The following is a 14,449-nucleotide window of genomic DNA, read 5'->3' on the forward strand; positions in this document are numbered from 1 at the left end:
CATCGTAGAGATGCGAACTGCAGTCTCTTCTGTCAAACTGAAAAACGCCATAAATTTTGTGGAACAATGGAATCTGCCAGAGGATGCGGATGGGGTAAGGGTAGAATTCGCACATGCACACATATGTCAGGAGTATCGATATGTTAGGGGTGTTCAACGGGGGTGGCTAATAAAATTTATCGAGGCCGCGTAAGCCGATCAGAAAGTCATGTAAACAAAAAAGTGGCTGCGAAGTGATTGTTTTTTTACCAGTCAATTTAGCTGAGTTAAACCTGAAATCGGTTCTACGCAAATCTAAGATGGGAGTAGAATTGTAGATTACCAGAAATAACCTTCAGTTTCTAAAAGAATGACGAATAGTATATCGTAAAGCCTGTGGTATTTTTACCCGTTACTTGTAGAGTAAAAGATTCGTTGAAATGAATGTAACAGGTACAGAAAGCGATTCCTACGCTATATATATCCTACTATATATTCTTGATCCGTATAAGAGATATAATGTTGAAATTAAGCATGTAGATTCTAAGCTGTGCAAGTTTTGTGCCACAAATTTAACTGAAGTTGAACACTTTCACAACCGCACATTTATAAAATGTCCCAATATATTATTTGTATCATTTCGCCATTAAAAATTATAGCTTCCTACTACAAATTAAAAAAAAATATAAAAACGTGAGGGTTATATCATAGAGCTACCGAAAAAAATCATACAAGTTTTATATTCTCAACAATATTATGCTTTTAAAATGTTTCTGGTGTTTTGCCATTATAAAATCATTTTTAAAGGTATAACTCGAAAAATAAAATAAACTAGTATTAATTTGAAAAATCAGCGGGCATATAATTTATATAATATTTTTAAAGTTTACGCAAAGGATGTTTGCTGTTACTGTTAACTAGTCAGTTTGGAAGTGCGTTTGTTGGTTTTTAGGCAAATAACGGGCACAGGAGTGAGTTTTGGAATCGGGAGTTGCGCACTTGCTTGGCCACGAGGGCAAACAAAAAGCGCAAACACGCGACCCTCGGCCACGCGTAGTCCTGGTCCCAGGGATCGGACGTAATGTTATCCTTTGGCCGCCCAGTGCCGCGAAATAAATTCGGAGGGAAAGGGCAGCGGATTCCGGGAACAACTGGCAACCAGTCTTCGGTGCTTTGCGCGCTGGCAAAAATCCAGAGAAATTTTTAGGGAACCATAAACGGGCCGGGGAAAAAGCCTCTGCGCCGAAGGAACGTTTTCAGCAACAGTTTACAGTTTTTATGTCTTTATGATTATTGCAATTAGAGGGAGATCGGCTGAGAGTCGCGCCCTCTCGCTCTGCGCACCTCATAGGTAGGCACCTCATGGCCGTAATTACTGCAGCAGCCTCTCAAGGTCGCCGAGTAGGAGAAGTGCGCGGGCGGATAAATCGCGATGATAATGGGCGCGATGGGTAGGTAATAAGCCGCGCAGCAGGTAGGCTCCGTACGGATAAACTTGCCAGGACCTCGGATAACTTCCCCTCTCCGTGCCTGCAAGGACATTCGCCGGAGGGGTGGCTGCGAACAGCAGGCGGCAAAGTGTCATGCGCAGGGATATTTATGCGCTATAACGGCGAGCGTGTGCCGAGGGCTCTCTGATTTTGCTATATATGCAGGATCTGCCTCAGGACCAGCTCATTCGCAAACTCACAAGCGTTGCGTGCACATCGCAGAGTTAGAGAAGAAATCTAGCAATACACATCCGATATGGCCACCACAAACAGCCAGAGCCACTACAGCTACGCCGACAACATGAACATGTACAACATGTATCACCCCCACAGCCTGCCGCCCACCTACTATGATAATTCAGGCAGCAACGCCTACTATCAGAACAGCTCCACTTACCAGAGCTATCAGGGCTACTATCCCCAGGAGAGTTACTCGGAGAGCTGCTACTACTACAACAACCAGGAGCAGATGACCACCCATACTGTACCGCCCGTGCAACCCACCACCCCGCCAAAAACCAACAAGCGTAAGGCCGAAGAAGATGCTGCTTCCATCATCGCTGCCGTAGAGGAGCGACCCAGCACACTGAGGGCTCTACTCACCAACCCCGTGAAGAAGCTGAAGTACACCCCCGACTACTTCTACACCACCGTCGAGCAGGTGAAGAAGGCCCCCGCCGTAACCACCAAGGTCGCCGCCAGCCCCGCTCCCAGCTACGAACAAGAGTACGTGACTGTGCCCACGCCCAGCGCCTCCGAGGATGTCGACTACTTGGACGTCTACTCGCCCCAGTCGCAGACGCAGAAGTTGAAGAATGGCGACTTTGCAACCCCTCCACCTACCACGCCCACCTCTCTGCCGCCCGTCGAAGGCATCAGCACGCCACCCCAATCGCCGGGGGAGAAATCCTCGTCAGCTGTCAGCCAGGAGATCAATCATCGAATTGTGACAGCCCCGAATGGAGCGGGCGATTTCAATTGGTCGCACATCGCGGAGACTTTGGCATCAGGTAGGCATCACACACGATTAACAACCCCTAAATATACATTTCTAAAATATTGAAAATATGTTTTTGTATATATTTTTGATATTTTTAAACACAACACAGTCATAAAAGTCATTTTCTAACCCATTTTTTCTTTGCTTATGCTTACAGATTGCAAAGACTCGAAACGCACCCGTCAGACATACACCCGCTACCAGACCCTGGAGCTCGAGAAGGAGTTCCACTTCAATAGATACATCACCCGGCGTCGTCGCATCGATATCGCCAACGCCCTGAGCCTGAGCGAAAGGCAGATCAAGATCTGGTTCCAGAACCGACGCATGAAGTCGAAGAAGGATCGCACCCTGGACAGCTCCCCGGAGCACTGTGGTGCCGGCTACACCGCGATGCTGCCGCCACTGGAGTCAACAGGCACCGCCACCACCGGGGCACCATCGGTGCCAGTGCCCATGTACCACCACCACCAAACCACCGCCGCCTACCCCGCTTATAGCCACAGTCACAGCCATGGTTATGGCCTGCTCAATGATTACCCTCAGCAGCAGACCCACCAGCAGTACGATGCCTACCCGCAGCAGTACCAACAGCAGTGCAGCTACCAGCAACATCCACAGGACCTCTACCATCTGTCCTGAGGTCGGGCGATGCTCAGTTGCTCTCTACCCCAGAGCGGAACCGAAAGCCGTACCGCCACGAAACCGAAGCGCACTTCTCTCGACCATTTGTAGGTGACACGCAAATGATACAGCCGAGAACGAAGCTGCGACACGATGAGTTGCACAGTAGAGGGCGCACTCCCTACGGTGCCCAGGACATTTTGGGCACAAGGACTAGTGCGCAAGTGCAGAAGGCCGAGGCAGAGGCAGAGGCAAAAGAGGCAGCGCAAACAGGAAAAGGAGCCTTGCTGCGCGCGGAACCCAGTGGCTGGCCATGATGGGTTCTCAGCGATCGATTAGCTGCGGCCAAACACAAGCCCAAAACACTCAGCTGGGAGTGATAATGGCCAAGAGACTTGGAGACTGACACACATGTTTTTGTACAGATAGTAGTTAAGATATTCCTATCATAGAATTCTATTTATTTAAATATACGAGTAAAGTAAATCGATCGAATTTAAACAAATCAAGTTGAACATTCATTTGGGGATTTGTGAAGAAGAGTCTGGGGCATGCTGCAATTTGACTGCGGAATGTGAAATACATTTCATATATATATATATAAATAAAATTTAATGATTTTCAATGAATTTAATGATAAATTCTTAATATTTATTTATTTTTATTTAACAAAATTAAATATAGTATACAATACTAAACCTAATTAAATTTAATGAGTACTAGGTACGGAGGCCTTCGACTCGAGACTTATGGGTTAATTGCTTTATATAATAAACATAGCTTTTTGAACAAATTTGTAGACAAATTTTGAGATAAGTTCTTAATATAGTTTGGACCAAAGTATGGTATTTGGCTAACTACTTTCACAAAAAAAAATATCTCAAGACAAGTTTTACCTTCTGCCGATTTACATACTGTATGATATAGAAAATGGCTGCAGAGAAGAGCAGCTTAAAATATTTAAGTATAAACCTAATATTTAATTGGAATTAGTGTAGTTCGCTGAGTTCGTTGAGCTTAAGGGAACTCTTGGTTTACTTTCTGATGAATTGCACATGGTCGAAACATTACTTCCGAACTTATACGAAACGCAAACGATTTAATGTTGATCACGAATCGTGCAAATTCGAGCAGCTGCATTTTGTCGCCTCAGTCCCCCTCATCCCTGACCCATTGCTGTCTCCCGGATTTTCTATAAAATGCACTCTTTTCGCCAGAGAAAATGTCACATTTTGGTCGGGCTTCGGGGTATATCTACCACCGCATCCCTGCTCCCTTCCTCCCTCCGCCGCTGCGCGTTCCTCTATTGAAGTGAGACATTGATTGGTCATTTTTCATTGCACACCCGTGACAGTTATGGGTAACGCAAAGCAAAAGGAAACTCGGATCCCGGTGCGGAATCGTATTCGGAATCAGAATCAATATCAAAGGCAAAGGGGATCCATGTGCAGTCGCATATATCCCGGCACCATTTATCCGACTCATTAGACAAAAGTGGTCGGTGGGTAAGTTCGAAGTGGCATATGTTGGCCCTTTAGTGTTAGGTGAGAAATGAAATTGGTTAAGCTTTGTGGTGAAATGTATCCTTGCCGGTGCGAAACAAATTTTTAGTCAAGGGCGGTCAGAAATGAGTTAGATTAAAGTTCAGATGGCTTAAATGCGCTACCATGCGCTGAAAACCACTTAATTGATTTGCAAACCATGTTCATTTTGTTCAAATATTTTACAAAATAAATGTATAATTTATTTTATCCCAAAATCTTCAATAAATCAGATTCGATCCTACCTTCTAAAATATAGTTATAATAGAAAAATTAGTTAATAAAGATATATCAAAAGTTTGAAAACGGAAGAATCCCATTGCAAATTTGAATATATTGAATTTTCGCAATAATTAGCCCATAAATATATAAACGATGGTGGTTGGGTAAAAAAGCTCTAAAGTGACATACATGATAACACTTTTTCAGCAAACTACTTTACAAATACAATATTGTACAGTCGTCACAAATTTTATGGCTTTTATATAGTCAACTACTTTTATACCCCTTACTCGTAGAAAAAAGGGAATACTATGTACGTTACAAAGTATGTAACAGGCAGAAGTTTGGGTATTCCGTAAAAGCTAGGATGTTAAGATTAAGAGTGCAGATTCCAGAGATGCATATTTCCTTATGATGCCAAGCTAAATTTAAATAAATTTAAAGTTCTTGTTCCTAATCCCACTAACTATGTAACTGGACAAAACCATGTTCTCTAGCTTGTTTTGCAAACATTAACCAAGCGGATTTTACTGGTTCCTTTGACTCCTTAAAGTCATCAATTAGCCAACATTAAACAAACGAAATTGCAAGGACATTTACCCGTTTCTCAAAAGTCAACATCCCTTTTCATGCGTTTCCTTGGAAGCTAAAGAAAAACTCAAGAAACTGGTAAAATATTTACGTGTAAATTGCGAAAGAGTTACGTTAACTCTTCTTGTGTCCTTCTGCGAAACGAAGCCTTTTTTATCCGTTTTATTCGCATTCTGCTTTATTTGAGGTCCTCGGAGTCGGTTCTTAACTCATTCGCGAGCCATAAACCCCGAGATTCGCGGAAAGAGTATTCGATGTGGGCGGAATCCTTTTGCAAACCCGGTTTCAGTCAAGGCTGCAAAGTCAATCCTTTAGCATAATCCTTTAAATAGCCAAAATAAAGCCCGCCTTTGTCAAAACAAAGCGATTCGCTGGCAGAACTCGCATTTGCGAATAGGCGTGCCATTGTGTCCACTTAGCCGGCAGGTACCGCCTCCTCAAAACCCTCAGGCGCGGAGGACTCCTTGGTCTGCATCTCTATCCCTTCCACCAGCCTCAGCCATAACGATCGTAAAGTTATCCTTTCGCAAACACGAGCATACGGTTACCGCCTTAAGCTGGCGAAGGAGTTACAAAGTCATAAAAACAAAACACCTTTGTCCGCGCAGCATTGTCGGTTGGCGAATTATCCGTTCAGTCGCCGCTGCCGAATCCTTAATCCGTGCCGTGTTTATAGCCAGTAAGTAGATAGAGATAGTAGGAAATTCGCAAATGGCTCGAACCTGGCGAAAGGCGAAGGAAGACGACAGGCCAGAACCGGAATGCCAAGGATAAGCCTTTAGCTGGAAGGGATTAAATTTCATTATCCTTATGTTAAAGATAAACACGGAGCGACTAATCCAAAACATTAGATCAAGCGTGATATTCAAATTAGGTCGGTCAAGGGAAGTTTAGTCGCTGATTTATCTTTTGCAAGTTAATCGAACTAGAGTTGTATTTAGTACCTAAATGTTAATGTATATACTCCGTAAAATAATGTATGTAATTGAAAGACATTCAGGTAGGATAAGCAATAATGACGTTGTTAAATTATTGGATTCGAAAAACATTTGTCATATTACGTACCCTAATTGAATATAAATATTTTAATTAGCCTGTCGCATGGGCGTTCTATAATGCTTGCTGGGGTAGGTAATAACCACATATTTAAAAATCTCAGTAAAATTTCGTGCCTGTCATGTTATCACCAAACAGGAGATGATAATCGACCTGATATAACGATACTAAAATGACTTTGACAAGTCATCGCGGGGTCAGCACTTCTGTGGCTGCCGCTGTCGCGCCCTTTGTTGTGATGGCCATATATTTATGGCGCTCAAAAAGCAATTAATTGTGACCCAAATCAACAATTTCCGAATGGCTGGCAATATCGGGCACGGCAGCCCGATCTAATGGCCCGGCAAATGCCACCGATTTCCACAGACCAAGTCGTAGGAACAGGAATGGATATATGCACGTAGTGGGAATGGTAATGAGATCGAGATCGGCATGGTATGATGCATGAGTTATGGCCACTGCGGTAAGATGTCGCTCCAAATGGGTTATTTCTATGCACACTGGGAAAAAGTGTTTATTTTAATGCTGTGATCTAAACAAGTTTCATTTTAATAACTTCCAGGCACGCATATTTGACATAAATATGGTCTCCATTCATTTGAAGTCAACTTGGTACGTCGTAAAATACAAATGTACACTTCCCAGTGTTAAAGTCCTTCTGGTGAATTTTCCATCCATGTATACATTTTTTCCCAGTGCATAACTAAGTTTATGTTTCTTGTACTTTCCATGAAATCTCCGATGAAATCAGCGCCAAAACCAAAACTAAACCAAACCTGACCGCCCGCCAGCGGCTAGATCAGTGCTGAGCCCTGCTCCAACTAGAGGTTAACATCAATATGGTAATAAGCCATATCGCAGCCACTGAGAACCCGCCATCCCAACCCATCCTCTTGTGAGGCTGGGGGATTTATGAGTTCACCGAATGCTTTATGGCGTGTCGCTTTGACTAATTTATCTGCAAAAGGCGACGGCGCTGACCACGAATTTTTATTGTTAATTTATGATTAAGCTGATTATACACGAATCGGTTTTGATTCTGGTTTTTTGTAAAACATGCCTTTTGAATATCGCCGTTCAAGTGGAGGATTATACAAATTGTTTCGCTGCCGTTTGGCAAACCCAAAATAAAGACAGTTTTGGTTGTTTTTTTATACTTACACCTAAATATAACTGTCTGTGATTCACGAGTGTTTGCTTTTATTAGAATAAAACAAATCTTTTTAAAGTTTCAACCGTTTTTAAGACAAAGAAAGCATCTTGCAAAGTAATCTTACAAACATATTTAAATTATTGTTGATGCTTGTCCCGCCAGCTAATGAAAAGTCTTTCGTTATTCTGAAAATGAGAGCGACTGCGAGCAAATCTCTGGTCGGTTTATTTTAAATGGGCCGTAAAAGATAATTTTAATTTTTAATCAAACATATGCACTGCGTAGCCCGCACCGAAGAGGACCGGCATCCACCGCGGATTTTCGTGTCAAAGAGGCCGCCGAAACAACATGTGAGGATGCATATGCATCCTCGGATTCAGCGGATGGCACCGCTCGACGTAGCACATCTTGAGAACTAGAGAACCACTACCACCGCCTCCGCATCGGCGGTATTTAGCTTTAGCTATATCACGCATTATACTCGCATGTTCACGGCCATGGCACAGCCAAACTAAATTCCTAAAAGAAGAAAAGCTTGCATTACATCGGAGGTGTGGAAAAATTTTTGACCGCATTTGTGCGGTATAAGTTCTCCAAAATTAATAGGCGAAAATATTTTTTATAGAAACTAGTAGTAATTTTAGTACACAGGTAATAAAATTAACGCCATTGTAAAACGGGAAAAGAAGAAAATTACATTTAGTAAATTAATAAATAATTTATTTTTTTGTTTAGACATAGCAGATGATATTGGCGTAGCAGATGATAAAATTGAAGCAGTTTGTAGGCCATTGACATAATGACAAAAGGTACAGCAAATTCATTGCTTGATTTACCCTTGATTCCATAATTTGTTTTATTTACTATGCCTTAGTCTGTTTTTATGTAATATTTTCTATATACTCTTGTTCTTTTTAAATGTGAGCATACAGCATCACCTATAGGTAAGTGGCAGAGTTTTGAGGTCATTATAATCCCAAATTGGAAATATTCTAGCTTGATGTTTTTGAAAATTCGAAACATCCTTTATCTACATAAGCCATGCTACCAAGCATCCATATATCGAAGACAACAACCATAACTCGTGTTCATGCGTACACTGCTTGCATGAACTGCTTGAGAACTTGTTGCTATTATAAGGCAACATGTACTTAAGCATCAGCAACATGTTTTTTGAAACCAAAAGGACGAATGCTATATTAAGAGATATATAGAATCACATCATCATCAAATCAATAAAACCAAATAAATAATGAACTTAAAATAAATAAATGCTGTGTATTTTTGGCAAAAAAATTTTTTTCTTGCAGAAAAATGATTTTGGGCAACTTATTTTACTAGTCCAAAAAGTATCAATATTGTATCAATATTGCGTTTATCCACCGGTGCTTGGCATATAATGTTATTCTTTGGCAAATATGGCTTCAGAATATTAAAATTGCATTTGATTGAATAATGTTGCATAATATCCCTAAAACGTTGATACTTCGGGAAGAATATGTAGCATTCCCCCTTAACTGCTTCTGCGTAGTAATCTGCTTTCCCGTTTTGTCCTCCTAATTACGACCTATGAATGTGTTTCCACGGCCGCAAACAATGCTTGTGGAAAACATACAGAAACCGGTGGACTCACAGACATGGCTGTCGTTCGCCGAAACTTCAAAGATATCCGACATTTTTGTTTTGTCTTGCGTGAGTCGTGAGCGTGAACCGGCTAAAGTTTTGTATGGCGCCTCTCTACAGTTGTTCCTCAATTAAACTTTCCCGTGCCCCAATGCTCCCCTTTCCTCTTAATTTCCCCTGCAAGGCAGACACACAATGCGAGGTCTGAGTAAATATGGCGCAAGTAAACAGAAATATCTGGAAGACACAATTATACGCACGCAATTCGTCAATCAGAACCACATTTTTCTTTTATTTGCTCGACGGTCATTAAAAGCCACAGCAACCTGAGAATGGGAGAACAAATGTAATAAAAGTGCCGCAAGGCGGTGTTTCATTTTTTTTGAGCTTGAAGTCTAGGAGAAATAACTTATATTGTGTTTGGGTTTGTTTTGTTCCGAGCTGAAGGCTTTCCTCGGCAATTATTATTCTGTTAGATTGAGTTGCTCACGCTGGATTTTTCTGCTGCAGTCCGAATCGCTTGAATGCCGAGATACTTGCACAAAAGGTAAACTAATTAATTGATTAATGGCCGCGATCTCGGCCTTATCTCGCGAATTAATATTATTCAGTTTTAAACTGACTTAAAGTCGTTTTCACCACAACTAAGAGTTGTCGCACTATAATGGCGCTCATTAATTCTCCCCGGCCCCAACAAGAAAAAGAGGGCTATAGAGAAAGAAGAAAGAGAGGGAGAGAGAGAGAAAACAGTCAGCAAGATCCTTTTGAGATCTTTATCGCCTCGCCGATCCCTCCGACCATCGATAGTCCCCGAATGAATCAGTTGCCGCTTGTCACATGCGCCCAAGTCGGGCCTCAGATAATGCCAATGGATCGCATAACTCAAATCTCGGCTCTCGGACTTCGAAACCACCGTCCTGGTCACATGAGTCCCCACAATTAATTGAGCTGTTAAATGTAAGTCTCGGAGAAACGAAAGGGAAAAATTAAAATTGACATCCCAATTTATATTTGGCTCGTTTGCATGTCGGGATCCAGAATACTCGGAACCATTTACAGGTTCTACAGGTTTTTCCGTCCTCTGAATCCCGTCGAAGACTCTGTCTTGTTGGAAACCGAATCGATTACAATCGGTTAGGTGTGGATATTTCAATTTCATTCTCAACTTACTCCTTTAATGATAAACTTGAGATCGCAAAGGCAAATAGTCTTTATTATTTTATTCATTTCTCTTAGCATCCAATAGAAAAAGGGAAAATTCGGATACTATTTATTTATTATACATTGTAACTATATTCCTCAACAATCCCTTTAATACATGTGCTAATAAAGTTTTGCGCAAAAATACATTTTGAATTTAAAAAAAATCATACGCGAACTAAAACGATAATAAAAATAGACATAAAGAGGACGATTAAAAATGATTTTGTGTAGCTTGCAGAGAGATAGCTTCTTCATAGGCTCAAATTTAATTAGATGATTGTTTTCCCCCAGTGCTCTGAATGTATCTCATAGATTAAAACATTTTAATTACACGCATCGCTTGGTGGGTTTTCCCGGTTTTCCCAGCTTGCTGACTGATATGGATTTGTTCCACGCAACGTTCCGGGGATCAAATATGTATAATGAAAACTTCAACGCCATCGAGGGTTCCTTACCTCTGACGGAATGCTGCCACAGTTTGGCTGGGCTTTGGGCCAGTCGTCATCGCCGTCATCCACCAAGATGGTAGGCATTTAAGGCCGACGCAAGCACACAGACGGGGCCAGTCCGAGAGTATCCTTTTCGCTTCTTTCACTGACTCGGCCTCCCTTCAGGGGCGTAGTGCATGATAAATGCCGGGGAATCCGTCAATGTCAAAATCAGACTGTTACAAAGCAGCAACGGCGTCCGCAGCTCTCCGAAGGGAATGAAATGGGGCAGGGGGCAGGATCAGGACCGTGAGCAGGAGCAGGAGCTAAAAATGCGTTCAGGATGCGGGCCAGAGCATCGCAAACAACGACAGCCACTCGGCAAGCTGCTGCTCCGTATCCGGAATGCCATTTCAATATTATGCATTCAATATACTACATAAATTCGCAACATTTTGGCCTGACTTGGTCATGCAAGTTCTGAGGACCAAAAAAAAAGTTACACTTGAATCAAAAACAGAGTTTACTTACATAGCTATTTCCACAACTTAGTTAAATACTTTTTAATGATTTTGTACTTCATTTTTAAAAACAACATTATTCTTTATCCTATATTGTTATTTATCATACATTTGTTCTACATATCTTCATAAAATACCTAATGTATTATGCATTTTTGTTTTGTCGCTCACTAAGAGTAGTTTAGTTCGGCATAAAAAATTTCATACAGAGACTAATGAAAATGTTGCACTATTTCTCACAGTGCGCTAAGGCAGCAGGGAACATGCGTATATGCAGGCCATGCAAATGCCGATGCAAAATGATCTAGCGGAAATTATGCTGACTAATTGCAGGTGATTAATCAGCTCCTGGCGCCCACACACAGCAACAATGGCAATGTGAGGCGGCGTGTGCATTCGTGGCTGTTGAGTAACTGGCTAGAATTGAATTTGATATGCTCCATTGGCACCTTACCTCACGTCAGCTCAAGTCGGGATAAAGTAATTAAATAACTCAGTGGCGCAAAAGTGTTTTCTATTAGTATTTTTAATTTGACAGGCCAACCAAACGGGGTGGGACCATATGACAACGGAAAATTGATGCCGTGCTAAATGAAAATTAATAAAAGCAATAGGGCAACGTTATACTAAATATTCGAAGATGTACGCGATTTTCAATGCTAAGCAAATATGTAAGCTATAGTTTATATTTTCAAAGTACCTTTTCTAAGCTCGAGCATTAAAGTTCATCTCAATATTAAACAAATTCCACATCAGCACAAAAAGTAAATACTTTTTTCGGACAGATCGGGCAAAAAACGAAATAAGCATGTCCATTGGCGAGTATTTTGACAAATTGCCCGATTGGACATTGAAACATTTTATCTGCCATGTCGTCGATGCCAATGGGCGTAGTCCTGCGGGAGGAGGGTGGATTGTGGGCGGTGGTTGATGGGTGGGTGGCCTGCGAAGTGGGTGAGATCTGACGGGGGATGGGCGATGGGCATTCGTTGGGTCAGTGCGTGGCATTTTGGTCATTTATATGAACACTCGTCCTTTTTCATTCCCAGTTGGTGTCCCTGCACCGTTCCCCCAGCATCGCCTTCTCCCTGGCTCCCCCGACAGTTCGCTATCTCTGTCTGGGCACATGTGTGGAACTTCCAAACTCCAAACCAAACTCAACCGAACCGATCCAGAAGGGCCGCCTTCGGGAGCACATCATGGCGAATGACAGATTAGCAAAGTCCCAATGGACATTTGTAACCGAACGGAGAGTCGAGTGTGGGCGGCATGTACACTGAAAAAACATACTTCTACTACGATAATGTTTATAATTATGTCGCCAAAAACTAACCACTTAACCCCTTTTCATTATTATTATAATTATATATTACCAAAAACATAATTTAATATAATATAAACTGTACAACAAATAGATAGACATATAAACGCAAGGTCTCATGTGCTTGTGTCCATACTTATTAATATAAATAATGATTCTAAATATTTTATTTAGAATCATTTAATTTGAGACATACAAAAGGACAACTAGAGTGTGTATTGCGCACTTTGTTTGAGTGTCGGCGGGTGGGATTAATTTGGGTGGTGGATCGGAGTGTAATTTAAATTGCCAGCCTGGCTGGAACGCAGCGCTTTTGACCGCTGCCCACCTTGAGGTCCCCGGAGACGCTCGCCGGTGGACGGCTCTTATCGGCCGTGATTACTTTCTAATCCGTGGCAGCATCAGAGGCAGTCGGTCCGGCGTTGACACGAACAAATGGCCAACAGGCAGCGGACGTCGGAATGACAGGGCACATCAAACGGGCCAGAGTGAAAGGTATTAATTGCCGGACGGAGTCCAGGTAGGCTGAAAGGACTTGTGGTGGGTGAGAGTGTTTTTAATGTGAAAGCAATTTCAGCAAATCCAAACCGATTCAAAGGAAACTGCCGCCAAGCACAGGTACATGTGGAAATTCTTCTGTTATTATGACCAAAGTGGCCATAATTATTTTGATGTTGCTTTGTAATTAGTGTTCGATCGGCTGAATGAATGACGGAGCAAGGGAGGAAAGCCAGGCGGCGAAAGGGAAAGTGAAAAATTGCATTTTATGCGTGGCTGCCTCAACAAGGAAATTACGCACTCATTCCCCGTGCATCGAAAAGTGTAATTCGTTTGGGAACAACTAATTGCAGTCATTCGACGCACTTGCAAAATGGCCGACTTGAAGGTAATGGCCGCAAGGAAATCATTTGTTATTGATGCAAAGCAACGACTGAGGTGGATGATCCTAGTGTTATATTTCAGCTCATATTTTATATTACAGAATGAATTATTTTATTTAATTTAATATAATTAATATATAATTATAATTTAATAAATTAAATTAATTAAACTATAAATGGGTACGATATTCAACCTAAACCTCTTTGAAAATGATTGTCCCAACATCAACACAATCGGGTTGGCTGACTCTCCTCCCACTCGTATTCACATCGGAACATCTGCCTAAATTGAATCCACCAAGAGGTATAGGGTGCCTAGGCCAAGGAGATCTCCTGCCATTTGAATGCGTATCTCGCTCGGCGGTTGAATAATGGCCGCAACTCCCGTTGACGAGCACAACAAATTTCATTGCAACGTCTCATACTATCAATGTCGGCAATATGTCAAATATAACAGCGGTCGTCGGGTGGGGGACTCGGGGGCACATAGGCAGACTGCGGGAGTGGCAGCCACGTGATGCCGAAAAATAAAAATATCGAAATGAGAGATGAGAGTTGCAGAAGCTGCCATGCAATGGCAGAGGCATAAAAATTCATTTTGAAAACTTCTGCATCCGACACCCGCTCCCGCATCTCAGGCACAAATTAATAATGACGCCAACGGCGTCGACGGGGCGACGAGGCTACATGGCTATGGATCTAGATGCAGTCGGGTGGGCAGCAGAATGCACCTAGAGATGTGTGCTGGATGAGTTTCATGCAAAATTCTACACCTGAACATAGAGATTCGTGTACAGAAGTTATACATTAATGCAA

At 42.1% G+C, this 14,449-nt stretch overlaps 1 protein-coding gene across 1 annotated transcript; it reads left to right on the top strand.

The window, feature by feature from the left end:
- Window positions 1-1,640: 1,640 nt before the first annotated feature.
- LOC117145372 (segmentation protein fushi tarazu) lies at window positions 1,641-3,598 on the top strand. Its single transcript, XM_033310996.1, has 2 exons — window positions 1,641-2,479; window positions 2,627-3,598. Exons 1-2 carry the CDS (start codon window positions 1,726-1,728, stop codon window positions 3,109-3,111), a joined length of 1,239 nt encoding a protein of 412 aa, XP_033166887.1. The 5' UTR covers window positions 1,641-1,725; the 3' UTR covers window positions 3,112-3,598.
- The last annotated feature ends 10,851 nt before the right edge of the window (window positions 3,599-14,449 follow it).

This window comes from Drosophila mauritiana, chromosome 3R (assembly GCF_004382145.1).
Source record: "Drosophila mauritiana strain mau12 chromosome 3R, ASM438214v1, whole genome shotgun sequence".
In the NCBI taxonomy this organism is placed as follows: domain Eukaryota; kingdom Metazoa; phylum Arthropoda; class Insecta; order Diptera; family Drosophilidae; genus Drosophila; species Drosophila mauritiana.